The following is a 21,579-nucleotide window of genomic DNA, read 5'->3' on the forward strand; positions in this document are numbered from 1 at the left end:
GAGCCACAATGGCCATGTCCCCAGTGTCCGTGGTGTCACCTGTGAAGACGAGGGCACCTGGCCGTGTCCTTGGTGTCCATGGTGTCCCCCACGAAGGCGAGGTGCCACGTCCAGGTCCTTGGCGTCCCCGGTGTCCCCACGAAGGCGAGGCGCCATGGCCAAGATCTTGGTGTCCGTGGTGTCACCTGTGAAGACGAGGGCACCTGGCCGTGTCCTTGGCGTCCCCAATGTCCCCACGAAGGCGAGGCGCCACGTCCAGGTCCTTGGCGTCCCCAATGTCCCCACGAAGGCGAGGCGCCACGTCCAGGTCCTTGGCGTCCCCAATGTCCCCACGAAGGCGAGGTGCCACGTCCACATCCTTGGCGTCCCCAATGTCCCCACGAAGGCGAGGTGCCACGTCCAGGTCCTTGGCGTCCCCACGAAGGCGAGGCGCCACGTCCAGATCCTTGGCGTCCCCAATGTCCCCACGAAGGCGAGGCGCCACGGCCGCGTCCTTGGCGTCCCCAATGTCCCCACGAAGGCGAGGCGCCACGGCCAGGTCCTTGGCGTCCCCACAAAGGCGAGGTGCCACGTCCAGGTCCTTGGCGTCCCCAATGTCCCCACGAAGGCGAGGCGCCACGTCCAGGTCCTTGGCGTCCCCAATGTCCCCACGAAGGCGAGGTGCCACGTCCAGGTCCTTGGCGTCCCCAATGTCCCCACGAAGGTGAGGTGCCACGGCCACGTCCCCGGCGTCCCCAATGTCCCCACGAAGGTGAGGCGCCACGTCCAGGTCCTTGGCGTCCCCAATGTCCCCATGAAGGCGAGGCGCCACGGCCGCGTCCCCGGCGGCGTCCCCGGCCGGGTCATACCTCCGACTCGAGGCTGGAGAAGTGAGCGGAGCCGCGGCGGGCGCCCAGCTCGGTGCCGCGCCGGGCCGGGGCCGCCGGGGCCGGCGGGGAGGGGACCCAGGTCCCCCAGCGCCCGCCGCAGCTCAGGTCCTCGAGGCTGCGCGAGGCCGGCGGCCAGGCTCCCGCCGGCGAGGCCCAGGGCGGCCGGTGGCGGCAGCCGCGGGGGCCGCAGCGCCGCTGCTCCCAGTCCCGCCGCCGCTCCGGACGCTCCTCGGAGCAGCTCCGGCAGCCGGGACAGGCCGCCAGCTTCTCCGACGACCAGTAGCGCGACGGCGGCGGCGGCGTGGTGACGGCGACGGGGACGGGGACGGGGACGGCGCGGCGCTCCCGGCACGGGCACTCGGCGGGGCCCAGCCAGCAGGCGTGGGGCGGGCTGGGGGGGCCGGGCGGCTCGGCGCCGTCGGAGTCGGAGTCGGAGTCGGAGTCGGAGAGCTCGGCGGCGCCGTCGCCCCAGGGCGGCGGCGGGTGGTGGCAGCGGTGGTGGCAGCGGTGGTGGCAGCGGTGGCGGCAGCGGCGGCGGCGGTGGCGGTGGCAGCAGGCGCGGGGCGGCCGCAGCAGCGGCTGGGCCTCGGGGTCGGCGTCGCGCCGGGGCCGCCGGGGCCGCTCGCGGAGGGGGGGCGGCGGCGGGGGGGTCGGCGGCGGCGGCGGGGGCGGGGGCGGCGGCGGGGGGGTCCGCTCGTCCTCGTAGGCCAGGCGGGCGTAGGCGCCGGGCGCCTCGGGGCCCCCCAGGCTCTCGCGGAGGCCGCGCAGGGAGCGCCGGGGCCAGGGGGCCGGGGGGGGCGCGGGGGCGGGCGGCGAGCGCGGCCCCCCCAGCCCCTGCGGCTCCATGGGGCCGTAGAAGCGGTGCAGGGCCTCGCCGCGGGGGCCCAGGCGCTCGGGGACGGGGACGACGGCGGCGGCGGTGGCACCGCGTCGCGCCGGGGGGCTGCGGCCGGGCCGGCGGCGGTCGCGGGGCGGCGTGGGCAGGGCGGGGGGGGGCGGCGTCCCCGGGGGCGGCGGCCCCCCCGCGCCACGCGCCCCGTAGCCCGGCGGCGTCACGGAGGGCAGCGGCGGCCCCGGGGCCTCCTCGCCGCCGCAGCAGCTGTACATGCCCTGGGGACGGGGACGCGGCGGCACGTGAGGGCGCGCGGTGGCACGTGGCGCCGTGGCGAGGGCACGCGGTGGCACGTGACGCCGTGGTGAGGTGACATGGTGGCACGTGACGCTGTGGTGAGGTGACGTGGTGGCACGTGACACTATGGTGAGGACACGTGGTGGCATGTGACACTGTCGTGGGGTCATGTGGTGGCACGTGACGCCGTGGTGAGGTGACATGGTGGCACATGACACCATGGTGAACACGTGGTGGCACATGGCACCATGGTGAGGAGACGTGGTGGCACGTGACACCGTGCTGAGGACACGTGGTGGCATGTGACACTGTCGTGGGGTCATGTGGTGGCACGTGACGCCGTGGTGAGGTGACATGGTGGCACATAACACCATGGTGAGGACACGTGGTGGCATGTGACACTGTCATGGGGTCATGTGGTGGCACGTGACACCGTGGTGAGGTGACGTGGTGACACGTGACACCATCGTGGGCTCACATGGTGGCACATGACACCATGGTGAACACGTGGTGGCACATGACACCATGGTGAGGTGACGTGGTGGCACATGATACTATGGTGAACACGTGGTGGCACATGGCACCATGGTGAGGTGACGTGGTGGCACATAACACCATGGTGAGGACACGTGGTGGCATGTGACACTGTTGTGGGGTCATGTGGTGGCACGTGACACCGTGGTGAGGTGACGTGGTGGCATGTGACACCGTGGTGAGGACACGTGGTGGCACGTGACACCGTGGTGAGGTGACGTGGTGGCACATGACACCATGGTGAGGACACATGGTGGCACATGACACCATGGTGAGGTGACGTGGTGGCACATGGCACCATGGTGAGGGCACATGGTGGCACGTGACACCGTGCTGAGGACACGTGGTGGCATGTGACACTGTTGTGGGGTCATGTGGTGGCACGTGACACCGTGGTGAGGTGACGTGGTGACACGTGACACCATCGTGGGGTCACATGGTGGCACATGACACCATGGTGAACACGTGGTGGCACATGACACCATGGTGAGGTGACGTGGTGGCACGTGACGCCGTGGTGAGGTGATGTGGTGGCACGTGACACTATGGTGAACACGTGGTGGCACATGGCACCATGGTGAGGACATGGTGGCACGTAACACCATGGTGAGGACACGTGGTGGCATGTGACACTGTCGTGGGGTCATGTGGTGGCACGTGACACCGTGGTGAGGTGACATGGTGGCACATGGCACCATGGTGAGGACATGGTGGCACGTAACACCATGGTGAGGACACGTGGTGGCATGTGACACTGTCGTGGGGTCATGTGGTGGCACGTGACACCGTGGTGAGATGATGTGGTGGCACATGACACCATCGTGGGGTCACATGGTGGCACGTGACACCGTGGTGAGGGCACATGGTGGCACGTGACATGGTGAGGACACACAGTTGCACATGACACCGTGGTGAGGACATGCAATGGCACGTGACACCATGCTGGGGTCACATGGTAGCACATGACACCGTAATGGGGTGACATGGTGGCACGTGACACCATGGTGAAGACGTGGTGGCACGTGACACCATGGTGAGGACATGTGGCACATGACACCATGGTGGCGTCATGTGGTGGCACGTGACACCACAGCGAGGACACGCAGTGACGTGTGACACCATGGTGAGGACGTGGTGGCACGTGGCACCGTGACAGGGACATGCAGTGACACCCAGCCAATCCCCCGTCCCGTCCCTGTCCCCATCCCCATGTCCCCATGTCCCCATCCCAGTCCCTGTCGTGCCGTTTTCCCACCCCCGGGTCCCATATCCCCATCTCCCGCGTCCCCTCGTGTCCCCCCGCATCCCCCCGCGTCCCCTTGTGTCCCCCCGCGTCCCCCCGCGTCCCCCGCGTGCCCCGCGTGCCCTCGCGTCCCCCCATGTCCCCCCGTGTCCCCTCGCGTCCCCCGCGTCCCCGTACCCGGCTGAAGGCGAGGAGGAAGTGGAGGCGGCCCGGGGGGCCCAGGCAGTGCCGCAGCCGCCAGTGCACCAGGTGCTCCCGTGTCCCGTCCCCGTGTCCCCTCGTGTCCCCTCGCGTCCCCCCGCATCCCCCCGCGTCCCCCGCGTCCCCGTACCCGGCTGAAGGCGAGGAGGAAGTGGAGGCGGCCCGGGGGGCCCAGGCAGTGCCGCAGCCGCCAGTGCACCAGGTGCTCCCGTGTCCCGTCCCCGCGTCCCCCCGCGTCCCCACGTGTCCCCTTGTGTCCCCCCGCGTCCCCCCGCGTCCCCCGCGTCCCCCGCGTGCCCGTACCCGGCTGAAGGCGAGGAGGAAGTGGAGGCGGCCCGGGGGGCCCAGGCAGTGCCGCAGCCGCCAGTGCACCAGGTGCTCCCCGGCGAAGACCAGCAGGCTCAGCCCCATGGCCACCAGCAGCATGTAGAAGACGCCGGCCATGTTGTCGATGTCCAGCTTGCTGCTCATCACCTCGATCTTGTCGTGGTGGCAGATCCCCGACAGCCACAGCCGCTCCAGCATCTCGATCTCGTCTGCGGGCACCGCGTCCACCCAGGGGCCCCGGCCGCCGGGCCCCCCCCTCCCCCCCCCCGCGGCGAGGGGCCACACGCGACATGGGGCACGCTCACACGCAGCCGCGGGGGTACGCGCGCACCGGCTGCACGGTGGTACGGCCAGAGGCGCACACCCGCACCGGTTGTATGGTGACACACAGGCACACAGGTCACACAGCCGCGTGCACACACACCCGCACAGGTTGTATGGTGATACACAGGCACACAGGTCACACAGCCGCGTACACACACACACACACACACACACACGTTGTATGGTGATACACAGGCACACAGGCCACACAACTGCGTACACACACACATATATATGGTTGTACAACCACGCAGATTGTATGATGATACACAGGCGTAGTATGGTGGTACACAGACACACAGCTTGTATGATGATACAGGTAGTATGGTGGTACACAAGCACACTAGTTGCATGATGGTACGCACAGGTTTACACACATGCATACAGGTTGTAGGGTTGTACAAGCACACAGGTTGTATGACAACACACATAGTATGGTGGTACACAGGCACACAGGTTGTATGATGGTAGACACACAGGTTGTATGACGGTACGCACACAGGTTATATGATGATACACCCATCCATACAGCTTGCATGGTTGTACAAGCACACAGGTTGTATGTCAACACACACATACGTACACATACGTTGCATGGTGATACACCCATATGGTGGCACCAACACCCACACAGGCAGTACGGTGGTACCAACACACGCAGGCACACGCAGGCTACAGGGCGCCGCGAGTGTGAGCACGCTCACGCACGCAACGGGACGCACACACACGGAACGGGACGCGCGGAACGGGGCGCACAGCCGCGGGAGCGCACAGCCGCAGGGGCGCACAGGCGCGGGGCCGCACAGGCGCGCGGGGGCCACCCACCGTCGCCGAGGAACTGGAGCAGGGCCAGGTCGACGGGGCGCTTCCAGCGCGAGCCCTTCTGCAGGGCGATGCCGTAGCCCGTGGTGGCGAACACCTTGCCCGAGCCGATGGTCACCAGCTTGCAGCCCTCGTCCTTGCGCGCCATGTAGTTGAGCACCGCCGCGTCGTAGATGAAGGCGTCCAGCTTCCTGGGGGCGGGGCGGGGATTAGCCACGCCCCCTGCGGCCAGGCCACGCCCCCTTCCCCCAGCCCCACCCCCCCAGTGGGGGCCCCCCCCCAGCCGTGTAGTTGAGCACCGCCGCGTCGTAGATGAAGGCGTCCAGCTTCCTGGGGGCGGGGTGGGGATTAGCCACGCCCCCTGCGGCCAGGCCACGCCCCCTTCCCCCAGCCCCGCCCCCCCAGTGGGGGCCCCCCCCCAGCCGTGTAGTTGAGCACCGCCGCGTCGTAGATGAAGGCGTCCAGCTTCCTGGGGGCGGGGCGGGGATTAGCCACGCCCCCTGCGGCCAGGCCACGCCCCCTTCCCCAGCCCCGCTCCCCCCAGCCCCCAGGCACCCCCTTGGCCTTGTTCCAGGCCTAAATCTAGGCCCCACCCCATTCCTCAGGCCCTGCCCCCTTTGGCCAGGCCCCTCCCCACACCCTCAGCCCCTCCCCCATTCTCCAGGCCCCACCCCCTTGCCCCAGGCCACGCCCCATCTGACCCCCCACCCCCAGCTCCAAGCCCCGCCCCCACACTGCTCCAGGCCCCACCCACCGCTCCAGGCCCCTCCCCACCATCCCTGGCCCCACCCCCTTTTGCCAGGCCCTGCCCCTTTCCCCTAGGCCCCGCCCCCTCACTCCAAGCCCCACCCCCTCACTCCAGGCCCCGCCCCCTCGGCGGCGTACCCCGTCTTCAGGTGGTGCAGGGCGTCCTCCACGCCGCGCTGGTTGTACTTCACCATGTAGCTGTGCATGTCGGGGTAGTTGCTGCGGATGTTCTTCTCGGTGCTGCCGTTGGGCACCGTCCCGAACTTGAGCGGCGGGTACTGCTCCTGCGGGCGCTGGAACTGCCCCGCGCGTCAGCGCCCCACGGCGCCCCACGGCACCCACAACCCCCCACGGCGCCCCACGGCACCCACGGAGCCCCACGGCACCCACAACCCGCCACGGCGCCCCACGGCACCCACGGAGCCCCACGGCACCCACAGCGCTCACCAACACCCATCGCACCCACCGCCCCCGCGGGTACTGCTCCTGCGGGCGCTGGAACTGCCCCGCGCGTCAGCGCCCCACGGCGCCCCACGGCGCCCCACGGCACCCACAACCCCCCACGGCACCCCACGGCACCCACGGAGCCCCACGGCACCCACAGCGCTCACCAACACCCATCGCACCCACCGCCCCCGCGGGTACTGCTCCTGCGGGCGCTGGAACTGCCCCGCGCGTCAGCGCCCCACGGCGCCCCACGGCGCCCCACGGCACCCACAACCCCCCACGGCACCCCACGGCACCCACGGAGCCCCACGGCACCCACAGCGCTCACCAACACCCATCGCACCCACCGCCCCCGCGGGTACTGCTCCTGCGGGCGCTGGAACTGCCCCGCGCGTCAGCGCCCCACGGCGCCCCACGGCGCCCCACGGCACCCACAACCCCCCACGGCGCCCCACGGCACTCACAGCACCCACTGACCCCGGTACAGTTCCCACGTGGGACTGCGTGGGTCTGTGTGAGGCCATGTGATGTGTGTGGGTCCACGTGACGTGTGTGGGTCCACGTGATGCATGTGGGTCCGTGTGACACGCACGTGGGTCCGCGTGACACCCGTGGGGGTCTGTGTGACACGTGCATGGGTCCGCGTGACACGCTCGTGGGTCCACGTGACACGTGTGTGGGCCCGCGTGACACGCGCGTGGGTCCGCCTGACGCGCGTGGCGGGGTACCTTGCGGTCGCTGAGCCCCGAGACGGTGTCCACGTACTCCTCCTGGATCATGAAGGCGGCCAGGTTGGCGGTGTAGCTGGCGAGGAAGATGACGGCGAAGAAGGCCCAGACCAGCACCATGATCTTGCTGGTGGTGCCCCTGGGGTTCTCCACCGGCACCGAGTTGTTGAACACCAGGGCCCAGAGCAGCCAGATGGACTTGCCGATGGTGAACTTGGAGCCGCCCGCGCCTGGGGACAGGCGGCCGCGTCACCCCGCGGGTCCCCGCGTCACCCCGCGGGCCCCTGTGTCACCCCCGTGTCACCCTGCATCACCCTCAGGTGACACCTGTGCCCCCAGAGACGTCCCGATGGTGAACTTGGAGCCACCTGCGCCTGGGGACAGGCGGCCGCGTCACCCCGCGGGTCCCTGTGTCACCCCGTGTGTCCCTGTGTCACCCCCGTGTCACCCTGCATCACCCCCAGGTGACACCTGTGCCCCCAGAGACGTCCCGATGGTGAACTTGGAGCCACCTGCGCCTGGGGACAGGCGGCTGTGTCACCCCACGGGTCCCTGTGTCACCCCGTGTGTCCCTGTGTCACCCCTGCGTCACCCTGCATCACCCCCAGGTGACACCTGCGCCCCCAGGGACGTCCCGATGGTGAACTTGGAGCCGCCCGCGCCTGGGGACAGATGGCCGTGTCACCCCGCGGGTCCCCGTGTCACCCCGTGTGTCCCTGTGTCACTCCCGTGTCACCCTGCATCACCCTCAGGTGACACCTGCGCCCCCGGGGACATCCTGATGGTGAACTTGGAGCCACCTGCACCTGGGGACAGGCGGCTGTGTCACCCTGTGTGTCCCCATGTCACCCTGTGTGTCCCTGTGTCACCCCCGTGTCACCTTGTATCACCCCCAGGTGACACCCATCCCCGCTGTGCCCCAGGGACATCCCGATGGTGAACTTGGAGCCGCCTGTGCCTGGGGACAGCGTCACGGGGACACCCGAGGGCGCGCGGGCGGCACTCACGCTTGCCGGCGGCCAGGCTGCGGTTGTAGCCCACGGGGCTGAAGTACTCGAAGATGAAGACGGTGACGGCCACGACCGTGAGGCACATGACGAACATCATCACCCAGACGGCCGGGCTGTAGGGCTCTGCGGGCACCCGCGTCACCCGGACGCCTGGGTCCCCCCGGACGCCTGGGTCCTCCCAGATGCCCAAGTCCCCCTGGCTGCCTGTGTCCCTGGATGCCTGTGCCCCCCGGATACCCAGGTCCTCCCGGACACCTGTATTTTCCCTGATGCCTGTGTCCCCTTAGACGCCTGTTCCCCCGGATACCCAGGTCCTCCCCGACGCCTGTGTCCCCCCAGATGCCCAAGTCCCCCAGACACCTGTCTTCCTGGATGCCTGTGTCCTCCCGGATGCCTGTGTCCCCCTGGACGCCTGTCTCCCTGGATGCCTGTGTCCCCCTGGCCGCCTGTGTCCCCCGGACACCCAAGTCCCCCCGGCCGCCTGTGTCCCCCCGGCTGCCTGTGTCCCCCCAGATGCCTGTCTCCCCGGACACCTGTGTCCCCCCAGCCTCCTGTGTGCCCCCGGCCGCCTGTTCCCCTGGCCGCCTGTGCCCCCGGCCGCCTGTGCCCCCGGCCGCCCGTGCGCCGTACCCAGGAAGGCGGAGGGGGAGACGGTGCCGTTGCTGCGCGCCACCATGACGCTGATGCCGGTCTCCACGAAGGGCACGGAGAAGTCCACGATCTCGGAGCGCTCCTCGTTGATGGTCAGCGAGCCGATGGCCATGTCGGCCCGGCGGTAGAACACCTGCGGCGGCGGCGGCCGGGGGCGGGGCCGGGGCCCGGGGCCAATGAGAGGGTGGGGGCGGAGCCAAGCAGCAGCAGGGGCAGGACAGGGGTGAAAGGAGGCGGGATCAGCAGTGGGTGGGGCCACAGAGGGGGTGGGGTGTGATGGAGGGGGCGGGGCTCACGCAAGGACAAGGCCGGGTGACGTCCCGGACGCCTGGGTCCCCTGGGGGGGTTGGGAGGGGGCAGGGCCTGGACGCCATGGTGCCCTGGGGCAGTTCCCGGACGCCGGGGCCCTTCGCGCTCCCTGGGGTAGTTCTCAGATGCCGGGGTCCCTCGGGCAGCTCCCGGACGCCGGGGCCCCCCAGGACGGCTCCCAGATGCCCCCCGGGGCAGCTCCCGGACGCCGGGGCCCCCCAGGACGGCTCCCAGATGCTCCCCGGGGCAGCTCCCGGACGCCAGGGCCCCCTGGGGCAGTTCCCGGACACCAGGGCCCCTTGCGCTCCCCAGGGCGGCTCCCAGATGCCCCCCGGGGCAGCTCCTGGACGCCGGGGCCCCTTGCGCTCTCCAGGGCGGCTCCCGGATGCCCCCCGGGGCAGCTCCCGGATGCCGGGGCCCCTCAGGGCGGCTCCCGGATGCCCCCCGGGGCAGTTCCCGGCTGCCGGGGCCCCTCGCGCTCCCCAGGGCAGCTCCTGGATGCCCCCCGGGGCAGCTCCTGGACGCCGGGGCCCCTCAGGGCGGCTCCCAGATGCCCCCCGGGGCAGTTCCCGGCTGCCGGGGCCCCCAGGACGGCTCCCAGATGCTCCCCGGGGCAGCTCCCGGACGCCGGGGCCCCCTGGGGCAGTTCCCGGACACCAGGGCCCCTTGCGCTCCCCAGGGCGGCTCCCAGATGCCCCCCGGGGCAGCTCCCGGACACCAGGGCCCCTCGCGCTCCCCAGGGCGGCTCCCAGATGCCCCCCGGGGCAGCTCCCGGATGCCGGGGCCCCTCAGGGCAGCTCCCAGATGCCCCCCAGGGCAGCTCCCGGCTGCCGGGGCCCCTCGCGCTCCCCAGGGCGGCTCCCGGATGCCCCCCGGGGCAGCTCCCGGCCGCGGGGGCCCACCTCGCCGATCATGCCGTTCCAGACGCCGTCGATCTTCTTGCCGTGCTTGCCGTTGGTGACCAGGTAGAGGTCGTAGGTGAAGCCCACGGCGCGCGCCAGCCGCTTGAGGATGTCGATGCAGAAGCCCTTGCAGCACTTCTTCTCCACCAGCGCCGGCTCCGCGGGGCGGCTGCGAGCAGGGCCTGTGGCTCCGGGGCTCCGGGGCGCCCGCCGGCTGCTCCCGGCCCCCGCGGCACTGCTGGGGGGAGCTCCCAGCCCCCGGGGCACCCAGCAGCCACTCCCAGCCCCACGGCACTGCTGGGGGGAGCTCCCAGCCCCCGGGGCACCCAGCAGCCCCTCCCAGCCCCACGGCACTGCTGGGGGGAGCTCCCAGCCCCCGGGGCACCCAGCCGGCCCCTCCCAGCCCCACGGCACTGCTGGGGGGAGCTCCCAGCCCCCGGGGCGCTTTGGGGGGAAACTCGCAGCCCCTGGGGCATTTTGGGGGGGAAGTTTGCGGCCCCCGGGGCATTTGGGGGGAAGCTCACAGCCCCCATGGATTATTTGGGGGAAGCTCGCAGCCCCCAGGGCATTTTAGGAGTTAAATCGCAGCCCCCAGGGCACCGTGGGGACAGTTTGCAGCCGCCGGGGCATTTCTGGGGGCAAACTGCAGCCCCAGGAGGCTCCGCGGGGGCAGTTCGCAGCCCCCAGGGCACTTCTGGGGGCAAATCGCAGCCCCTGGGGCATTTTGGGGGGATCTTTCCAGCGCTGGGGGTGTTTCTGGGCGAAGCTCACAGCCCCCGGGGTGTTTTGGGGGGAAGCTCACAGCTCCCAGGGCACCGTGGTGGAAGCTCGCAGCCCCCGGGGCACTTCTGGGGGCAAATCGCAGCCCCCGGGGCACTTTTGGGGGCAAATCGCAGCCCCCAGGGCAGTTTTGGGGGCAAATCACAGCCCTGGGTGCATTTTGGGGGGCAAATCACAACCCCCAGGACACCGTGGGGGGCAGCTCGCAGCCCCGGGGCATTCTGGGGGGCAGCCGCGGGGAGGGCGCGGGGGGGGCGGGCGTCGCCCACCTGTCGGTGCGGTTGAGCTGCCGGCGGCAGGGCACGGAGTCGCGGATGCAGGAGCCGGTGGCCGGGTCGACGCTCTCGACGATGACGAAGGGCCGCTCCTCCAGCGTGGCCACCGCGAGGTGCCGCCCGTCGGCCTCCGGCTGCAGGAACTGGCCGTAGCGCGACCACGCCGGGTACTTCATCCGCAGCACCCGGTGCTCCCAGCTCCCCACCTGGCCCCGGGAAGAGACAGGCGCCCGCGGCTGTGGCTACAGCCGGGACAGGCGCCCGCGGGCGCGGCTACAGCCGGACCCACAAGCGGGGGCACCGGGCGGGCGGGCGGTGCCTGCGCCATGCTGGCCGCGGCCGGACCCGTGTCACCGCGACCAAAGGGATGCGCACAACTACAGTCAGACACCCCTACAGTCGGAGAGACCGACACCGGGGCAACCCACAGTCCCCGGGAGGGACAAGCACACCGACAGACACCGCGATGGGGGTGACTTTCCCCCAGGCCTGGGGAGAGACGTCGGAGCGAGGAGCATCCCGAGAGGTGTCACGTCACCGCGACGAGACAGGAGGCGTCAGCGTGACCAGCCAGGCGTTACCGCCGCCCCCGGGGACGCTTCACCGTGACCGGGGGCAGGGGGGAGGCACCGCCGGCACCCGCGGCTCGCGCACCGCCGCCAGCTGCTGCCACCCGCCCCGGGGGACCTGGCCCGGCGACAAGGCTGAGAGCAGCCAGACGAACAGCCGGCCGTCACCGTGACCGGAATGACAAACACCGCGACAGCCAGACGGGTGCCTCGGGGCTGGGGGGGGGGGGCGTCTCGCAGCGACCGGGCGTCACCGCGACCGAGCGCAGCCAGAGCTCAGCGCAACGCCGCGTACAGGCGCCGTCTCGGGGTGAAGAGAGGGTGTTGGGGGAGCGGAGAGGGCACAGGCGGCGGGCGGGGGCGGCACTCACCACCTCCCAGCTGCGCTCCTTGTTGAGGGAGATGACCACCAGCGAGGGGTTGACGAGGTAGCCGTCCTCGTTGAAGGAGAAGTCCTTCTGCCCCCAGGTGACGTTCATGAAGTAGCTGGGGGCGAGGCGGGGGGCGGGGGTCACCGGCGGTGCGGCCGCCGCGCCCCGCCCAGCCGCCCCGCCCAGCCGCCCCGCCCAGCCGCCCCGCTCACCGGTGCAGGTTGCCGTTGGCCTGGGTGACGTTGGGGGCCCGGCAGTCGTTGCCGAACTCGGGGACGAAGCCGTGGTCGCGCAGCAGCGCCTCGGCGCCCTTGGCCACGATGGCCACGCCGTTGCGCAGCCGGCGGTGCAGGTCGTCGCGCCAGCTGGCCGACAACACCGCGAAGAGCCCCGCGGGCAGGTGCTCCGGTGGGGCCTCGGCGCCGCCCAGGTTGGTGCCCACCACGAACCAGACGTAGCCGGGCCCGGTGAGGCCGGCGTCGCGGGCCGCCCGGAAGACGGCCTCCGCCTCCTCCCGCGAGCAGTAGAGCAGCCGGATCTGGGCGCTGACCTCGCGCAGCTGGCGCTGGAGGCGCGAGCCCCCGGGGTCGTCGGTGAGGTTGAGCGTCAGCACGCCGCGGTGCTCCCAGCCCACGAAGCTGCTGTCGGTGAGCACCTCCACGTAGTCCACGACGTCCTCGTAGCCGGGGAAGAGGGTGGTGACGACGGCGAAGGCCGTCCAGTCGTACTCCTCCAGCACCTCGAAGATCACCTGCAGCTGCTGCTCCGTGGAGCAGCCCAGCTGCAGGAAGGTCGAGCCCTTCTCCTGCGGAGGGAGGCAGCCGCTGCGGCCGGGGGGGCGCCGGGGGACACCCGGGGCCGGGGGGGGGGTAACCGGGGCCGGGCTGGGGACAATCGGGGGCAGTCGGGGCCGGGTAGTGGAACTGTGGTTGGGCTGGGGACAGCTGGGGACAGCGGGGGGTGGGTTGGGGTCGGTTGGGAACGGTTTGGGTTGAGCTGCAGACAGTTGGGTTGAGTTGGGGACTCTTGGGGACACTAGGGGTTGGGTTGGCGATGGTTGGGGACAGCTTGGGTTGGGTCGGGAACACTTGGGGACAGTTTGGGTTGAGTTGGGGACTGCTGGGGACAGTTTGGGTTGGGTTGGGGACAGTTGAGGTTGAGTTAGAGATGGTTGGGTTGAGTTGGGGACAGCTGGGGACAGTTTGGGATGGGTTGGGGACAGCTGGGGTTGAGTTGGGGACTGTTGGAACAGTTTCAGTTGGGTTGGGGACATTTGGGGATGGTTTGGGTTGGGTTGGGGACAGTTTGGATTGGGTTGGGGACCGTTTGGGTTGAGTTGGGGACCATTGGGGACAGTTTGGACTGGGTTGGGCACAGTTGGGGACAGCTGGGTTGAGTTGAGGACTGTTGGGGACAGTTTGGGTTGGGTTGGAGACAGTTTGGGCTGGCTTAGACGTAGTTGGGGACAGTTTGAGCTGGGTTGGGGACTGTTGGGGACAGTCTGGGTTGAGTTGGGGACCGTTGGGGTTGAGTTGGGGTTGGTTGGGCTTGAGTTGGGGACCGTTGGGGACAGTTGGGTTGAGTTGGGGATCATTGGGGACAGTTTGGGCTGGGTTGGGGACAGTTGGGGACCGTTGGGGACGGTTTGGGCTGGGTCGGGGACAGTCGGGGACCGTTGGGGACGGTTTGGGCTGGGTCGGGGACAGCCGGGGACAATGGGGGCCGGGCGGGGGCCGCGGGGGCGGCGCACCTTGGGCGTGAGGACGATGGCGGAGCCGCCGCCGACGCCGATGATGGGCACGGCGGTCTGGGCGGCCACGAAGTCGAGGACGTGGGCCACGGCCTCGGAGCGCGAGTCGTCCTCGAAGACGACGCCGTGGATGGGCAGCGAGGAGAGGGCGTCGCAGAGGCGCACGATGAGGCTCCGCGGGTTGGCGTCGTCCAGCAGCACCGGCACGGCGTTGACGGGCAGCGGCAGGCCGCCGAAGGCGCCGGGGCCCAGGCGGGCGTCGCCGGGGCCGTAGGCCGCCCCGCTGAGCACCACGGCCACGTTGAGGGCGCGCGGCGGCGGCGCCGGCGCCTCCGGTCGCGGCTCCAGCCAGGGCCCGGCGCAGGCCAGCGCCAGCGCCAGCAGCATCGTCGCCGTCGCCGCCGTGGGGCCGCCCGCCCGGCCCCTCATCTCGCCGCCGCCGCCGCCTGTGCTGCCGCCTGTGCCGCCACCTGTGCCGCCGCCGCGGGAGACGGCGTCAGCGCTCGGCATCCGGCCCCCGGTCCTCCCAGTGCCCTCCCGGTCCTCCCAGTGTCCCCCGGTCCTCCCAGTGCCCTCCCGGTCCTCCCAGGGCCCCCCGGTCCTCCCAGTGCCCTCCCGGCCCTCCCAGGGCCCCCCAGTCCTCCCAGTGCCCTCCCGGCCCTCCCAGGGCCCCCCAGTCCTCCCAGTGCCCTCCCGGTCCTCCCAGTGTCCCCCCAGTCCTCTCAGGGCCCTCCCGGTCCTCCCAGGGCCCCCCGGTCCTCCCAGTGCCCTCCCGGTCCTCCCAGGGCCCCCCCGGTCCTCCCAGGGCCCCCCAGTCCTCCCAGTGCCCTCCCAGTCCTCCCAGGGCCCCCCCGGTCCTCCCAGTGTCCCCCCAGTCCTCCCAGTGCCCTCCCGGTCCTCCCAGTGTCCCCCAGTCCTCCCAGTGCCCTCCCAGTCCTCCCAGGGCCCTCCCAGTCCTCCCAGTGCCCTCCCGGTCCTCCCAGGGCCCCCCACTCCTCCCAGTGCCCTCCCGGTCCTCCCAGTGTCCCCCGGTCCTCCCAGTGCCCTCCCAGTCCTCCCAGGGCCCTCCCACTCCTCCCAGTGCCCTCCCGGTCCTCCCAGGGCCCCCCGGTCCTCCCAGTGCCCTCCCAGTCCTCCCAGGGCCCTCCCACTCCTCCCAGTGCCCTCCCGGTCCTCCCAGGGCCCCCCGGTCCTCCCAGTGCCCTCCCGGTCCTCCCAGTGTCCCCTGGTCCTCCCAGTGCCCTCCCGGTCCTCCCAGGGCCCCCCAGTCCTCCCAGTTCCCTCCCGGTCCTCCCAGTGTCCCCTGGTCCTCCCAGTGCCCCCCAGTCCTCCCAGTGCCCCCCAGTCCTCCCAGTGCCCTCCCGGTTCTCCCAGTGCCCTCCCGGTCCTCCCAGGGCCCCCCAGCACCTCCCGGGTCCTCCCAGTGCCCCCTCGTCCTCCCAGTGCCCCCCAGTCCTCCCAGTGTCCCCCGGTCCTCCCAGTGCCCTCCTGGTCCTCCCAGGGCCCCCCAGTCCTCCCAGTGCCCTCCTGGTCCTCCCAGTGCCTGCCAGTCCTCCCAGTGCCCCCCAGTTCTCCCAGTGCCCCTCAGTGCCCTCCCATTCCCACCACCTCCAGCTAGGGCCCCCGGTCCTCCCAGCGCCCCCCAGTCCTCCCAGCACTCCCCAGTCCTCCCAGTGCCCTCCCAGTCCTCCCATCATCCTCCCAGCGCCCCTCATCTCCCCCAGTTCCTCCATCCCCTCCCAGTCCCCCCAGTCTCCCCAGTCCTCCCAGTCCACCCCATCCCGGGGGGCTCGTTAACCCCGAACAGAAACATTCGAGCCGAAGCCGCCCACCCCAAGCCCCGCACACGCCAGCACACGCCAGGACACGCCAGGACACGCCAGGACACGCCAGGACACACCGGTACATGCCAGGACACACCGGTACATGCCAAGACACGCTGGCACGCACCAAAACACACCAGGACACGCCAGGACACGCTGACACATACACCAGGATGCGCCGGCAGAGACCGGCTCATGCCGGCACACGCCAGGACATGCTAACACGGACTGGCACACGCCGGCACACGCCAGGACACGCCAGTAGAGTCTGGCACATGCCAGGACACGCCAGCGGGGTCTGGCACATACCAGGACATCCTAACACACGCCGGCACACGCCAGCACACGCCGGCACACGTCCCCGCGGCCGTGGAGGGCACCCGGGCGTCCCCCACTCTCCCCCTCCCCCGCGGCAGGGGCCCAGGCGTCCGGCCCCCCCCCCCCCCCGGCTGCCGCCGCCTCCCCGCGCGGCGCTTTGTCCTTTTCTCTTTCATTTCTCCCCGTCTCGTTCCGGCGCCGCGGGGGGGACGCGGGGGGGACGCGGCCACCGCCGCGCCGGGGGCTACAGGCGCACGGGGGGGGCGGCGATGAAGCAACAGGCGGAGGCAGGCGGGGGGGGAGAGGGGCAGCCGGGAGACAGGCAGGGAGATCAACAGGCAGAGGCGGGCGGGGGGAGAGGGGCCGGCAGGGCACAGGCAGACAAGGCAACAGGCAGAGGCAGGCGGGGAGGAGAAAGAGCAGGCGGGGAACAGGCGGCCAGACCAACAGGCGGGGAGGAGGGGGCAGGCAGGGCACAGGTGCCGAGGCCGGTTGCGGCGGCCGTGGCGGTGTCGGGTCAGGAACAGGTGGACGGGCGAAGCGTGAGGGGAGGGGGGTCAGTCGGAACAGGCAGTGGGGACAGGCGGATGGCAGTGGGGTGTTGGGGGGCTCTGCTGGGGGGGAGCACAGTGTGATGGTGGGTGTTGGGGCACTGCGTGACAGTGGTGGTGACAGGCGACCCTCGTGCCTGTCACCCTCTGATGGGGATGGTTGTCCCCGTCCAGCTGCGCTGGGGTTGCGCAGTCCCACCACCCTGTGGGCACTACAGCCGGGGGAACAGCGGGAAGGGACTGGTGTACCCACACTCCGACAACTGGGGAGGCGTGTGACCGCGTGAGGCCGGCTGTGAGCAGGCACGGGCACTGCCGGCAACGCCTGACGGCACGCACACCGCGACTGGAGAGCGCAGGGACGCGAGCAGCCGTCAGACAAGGACGCGCAGGTACAACCGGAGCGCACCGGGTGCAGGTGGCAGCAACGACTGCCTGCCGTGTGGCAGCCTGAAAACCTGTCTCCAGGTGTAGCCGTGCTGAGCACCGTCCCCGTCGTGGTGTAGTGCTACAGACACCCTCGGTGCAGCCGGTGGAAGGCAGCACGGGGTCGCTATACCCACGCGTGTTGTGAGGCGCAAACACTGAGCAGACCCTTAGATACAGCCGGCTCCGACTGATGCTGACCTGCGCTGTGCCACACACGCGATCCCTTGCGCCCGCTTGTTGGCCCAGCGCGATCCTCACAGGCGGTGCGCTGTGGGGGGGGTGCGGGTGGTTCTCGCTGACGTACAGGTACACGCGGAGGACTACAGCTACCCCGGGGGTGCAGTGCCCCATCGCGGGGGTGTGCGGGGTGGCTGTGCTGGTGGGGAGAGCCCGCGGCCCCAGTTGTGCGGGCACCTGTGCCCGCAGCGGGTGTAGCTACACCCGCCTGCACACCCACACGGCCTCCCGGACCCCGGGGCCGATGGCGGGGGGGCGGGGGGGGCCGGGAGCCCCACTGGGGGGGCCGATCCGGCCAGGCCGGGTGTGTGGGAGCAGGGTGACCTTGGAGACAGGCGCGGGACAGGCGGCGGGACCCCGGCATCCGGGTGGCTGCGGAGTGCGGCAGGGAGGGAGGGAGCGGTGCAGCAGCCCCGGGGGTCCCGCACCGGCGGCCGCAAGCAACCCCCCACCGCGCCACAGCCCGACAAAGCCTCCGACGGGCAGAGCCCAGACAGGCGGGGGTGTGCGCACCGCCGCAGGCACCCGGACCGGCGGCCAGACCCCACTGGGGGCTCCGGCGCCGGCTGACGCAGACACCCCAGACAGAGCCGTCAGGGACAGGCAGACGCGTCACGCGCGGCAGGGTGGCGAGGGGCGCGGGAGGCTGTCTGCACAGCCGGACCGGCGCACACCCGCACGCCGCTGCCCGCGCCGGGGTGTGAGCCCCCCGCACAGCCGGACGCCAACATCCGCGTGCCTGGCACAAGCCTGCAGAGAAAGCTTCCCGCACACCTGACAGCCACACCGCACCGCGGCAAGGGGGAAAGGTGACATGGAGGGAGGGGGCCCGGACGCCTGGGCCCCCTCCCGGGGACGCCTGGGTCCCCGCCTGGCTCCAGCTCCAGCGTTGGGGGGGGGCGCCGGCAGCCCGGACGCCTGGGTCCTTCCCCAGCCCGCTGGTGACCTTGAGCGAGTCCCTTCTCGCCGTGACTCAGTGTTTGCCGGGTGACGCGGGAACGGGGCAGCGTGCCCACCCCGGCGGGTGACAAACCCGCGTCCCCTGGTGCAGCAGCACCCCGCACCCCCACAGCGCGTGACAAACCCGTGTCCCCTGGCCGGCAGCCACCCCCCTGGTGGGTGACAACCCCGCGTCCCCCAGCCCGGCAGCACCCCGAACCCCCGCGGCGGGTGACAACCCTGTGTCCCCTGGCCGGCAGCACCCCACGCCCCAGCAGCGGGTGACAACCCTGTGTCCCCTGGCTGGTAGCACCCCGCACCGCCATGGCAGGTGACAAACCTGTGTCCCCTGGCTGGCAGTCACCCACCTGGCGGGTGACAAACCTGCATTCCCCGGCCCGGCAACACCCCGCACCCCAGCAGCGGGTGACAACTCCATGTCCCCCAGCCCAGCAGCACCCCACACCCCAGCAGTGGTGACAACCCTGTGTCCCCCAGCCCGGCAGCACCCCACACCCCTGCGGCGGGTGACAACCCCGTGTCTCCCGTCAGGCAGCACCCCGCACCCCCGCAGCGGGTGACAACTCCATGTCCCCCGCCTGGCAACACCACACAACCCGCGGCAGGTGACAACCCCGTGTCCTACCCCCGTCAGCACCCCGCACCCCCGCGGCGGGTGACAACCCCGCGGCACCCACCTGGGCCGCGCTCTGCTCGCGGGGGCCCTGCCTCATCGCGGCCCGGCGGCGGGGGCGGGCGGCCCCGGCGCGGGGGTCCCGGCCGGGCGGAGGGGGGGCGAGGGGGGGCTGGGGACAGAGGGACGGGCGGAGGACGCGGGACGGGGACGGGGACGGGGACGGGGAGCGGCGGGAGGGTTCTGCGGACGGGGAAGGGGCGGGAGAGCGGCAGGGACGGACGGCGGGGGGGGAGCAGCGATGGGGGGACGGAGGGAGGCGACGCGGGGACGGGGGGGACACGGGGGGGACGAGGGGCAGCGGGGGGACGCGGGGGACAGGGGACAGCGGGGGGTGCAGGGATGGGGGGAGAGCAGGGGGACGGCAGGGGACAGGCGGGGGGAGAGGTGACGGCAGGGGACAGCGGGGGATGTGGGGGGGACGGGTGACGACAGGCGACAGCGGGGGACACGGGGAGAGCAAGGGGACAGCGGGGGACGTGGCAGTGACGGGGGATGGCGGGGGATGGCAGGGGACAGCGGGGGGACACAGGGGTGACAGGGACGGAAGCGGACGGCAGCAGATGGCAGGGGATGGCAGGGGGACAGGGGACAGAGGGGGGACGGGGGGTGACAGCAGGGGACGGGGGGACAGGGGGGTGACAGCAGGGGACAGGGGGGACAGGGGGGGACACAGGGCGGGGGATGAGTAGACAGAAACAGGCGCCCGGCCGGGGCGGGTGACGGAGGCGGCTGAAGGCGCCGGGCCGGACCTGGGGGGGGAGAGAGCGTGAGGGGGCCGGGACCAGTGTTCCCAGTGCCCACCAGTGTCCCCCAGTGTCCCCAAGGCCCCCCAGTGCCCCCCAGTGTCCCCAGGGCCCCCCAGGGCCCCCCCAGTGTCCCCAAGGTCCCCCAGGGCCCCCCCAAGTCCCCAACACTCCTGGGATCGCCGGTGCTCCCAGCTCCCCAACGCGCCCCGTCTGGGCAACAAGCAGCCCCCCAGTCCCATCCCAGTGCTCCCAGTTGGGACTCAGCACCCCCAGTTGGGTCCCAGCACCCTCAGTCCCACCCCAGCACCCCCAGTTTGTCCCAGCAGCCCCAGTCCCACCCCAGCACCCCCAGTTTGTCCCAGCCCTCCCAGTTTCCCTCCCAGCACCCCCAGTCCCATCCCAGCACTCCCAGTCCCCCTCCCAGCCGCCCCAGGTGGGTCCCAGCACCCCCAGTCCCCATCCCAGCCCCCCCAGTTGGGTCCCAGACCCCCAGTCGGGTCCTGGCGCTCCCAGCCCCCCCCGCTGCCCCCCCCAGTGCCGTCCCAGTGCTCCCAGTCCCACCCCAGCACCCCCAGTCCCCCCCCGCCGCCCCCCCAGTGCCGTCCCAGTGCTCCCAGTCGGGTCCCGGGGCTCCCAGTCCCCCCCCGCCGCCCCCCGCGCCCTGCAGCACCCGGCGCCGCTTGCAGAATACTAATGGGGCCGGAGCGGCCGGGAGCGCGCGACTGTCTGTGCGGCTGTGGCTGTGCGTGTGTGCGGCTGTGGCTGTGCGCGTGTGGCTGTGCGGGTGTGAGTGTGCATGTGTGCGGCGGTGCGTGTCCCCCGCGTGTCCCCTCGCCGGGCGCCGGCGGCTGTCGCGTGTCGGGGTGTGCGGCCGCCTCCGCCTGTCCCAGCCCGCCGGTGCCGGGGGGGTGTTGCGGTGCCGGTGCCGCGGTGCCGGGGCGCGGAGGGGGGTCCCCGCGCGGGCGGCTGTCTGCGTCCGTGTGTCGGGTGTCTGCGTGTCCATGTCTGTGTCGGGGTGTCGCGTGTCCGGGTGTCGCGTGTTGGGGTGTCGCGTGTCGGGGTGTCGCGTGTCCGGGTGTCGCCGCTCACCTGCTCGCGGTCCCTAACGCAGCCGCCGCCGCCGCCGCCGCCGCCGCCGCCGCCGGGGCGCCCGGACAGCGGCACCGGCACCGGCACCGCCCCCCGCCCCGGCACCGCCCCCGGGGCCGCCCCCGGCACCGAGACCCCCCCCCGCCACCGCCACCGGCACCGGGTACCCCCAGCACCGGCACCGGCACCGGCACCGAGACCCCCCCCCGGCACCGGGACCGGCACCGGGACCCCCCCGGCATCGGGACCCCCCCAGCACCGGGATCGGCACCAGCATCAGGACCCCCCCCCCGGCACCGGGCCCCCCCCCAGCACCGACACCAGCACTGACCCCCCCCGGCAGCGGTATCGGGACCCCCCAGGACCAGCCTCCCCCCCACCAGCCCCGGGATTGGGGCCCCCTCGGCCCCGGGACCCCCCCGGCACCAGCACCAGCACCGACGCCCCCCCCAGCCCCAGCACGGACCCCCCCGGCAGCGGGACCAGCCCCCGGCACCTGTATCGGGACCCCCCCGGGATGGGACCCCCCAGGACCAGCCTCCCCCCCGGGATCGGGACCCCCCCGGGATGGGACCCCCCCGGACCAGCACTGACCCCCCCAGCACCGGGACCAGCCCCTGGCACCTGTATCGGGACCCCCCCGGACCGGCACTGACCCCCCCGGCCCCGGGACCGGGACCCCCCCGGGATGGGACCCCCCAGGACCAGCTCCCCCCCCCCGGCGCACAGGCGCCGCTCGCACAGGTCATTGAGATGCACAGC

General features: G+C 71.8%; 1 protein-coding gene across 1 annotated transcript; it reads right to left on the reverse strand.

Annotated features, from left to right (window-relative positions):
• Window positions 1-752: 752 nt before the first annotated feature.
• On the reverse strand, window positions 753-19,834 carry GRIN2D (glutamate ionotropic receptor NMDA type subunit 2D). The gene is made up of 13 exons (XM_064503614.1): window positions 18,984-19,834; window positions 13,989-14,458; window positions 12,451-13,043; window positions 12,239-12,353; window positions 11,293-11,504; window positions 10,244-10,412; window positions 9,012-9,165; window positions 8,379-8,504; window positions 7,372-7,601; window positions 6,335-6,495; window positions 5,453-5,640; window positions 4,280-4,512; window positions 753-1,979 (listed from the first exon to the last, which is right to left on the reverse strand). The coding sequence occupies exons 2-13, from the start codon at window positions 14,415-14,417 to the stop codon at window positions 843-845; spliced, it is 3,747 nt and encodes a 1,248-aa protein (XP_064359684.1). The 5' UTR covers window positions 14,418-14,458; window positions 18,984-19,834; the 3' UTR covers window positions 753-842.
• Window positions 19,835-21,579: the final 1,745 nt, after the last annotated feature.

This window comes from Dromaius novaehollandiae, chromosome 39 (assembly GCF_036370855.1).
Source record: "Dromaius novaehollandiae isolate bDroNov1 chromosome 39, bDroNov1.hap1, whole genome shotgun sequence".
Lineage (NCBI taxonomy): Eukaryota > Metazoa > Chordata > Aves > Casuariiformes > Dromaiidae > Dromaius > Dromaius novaehollandiae.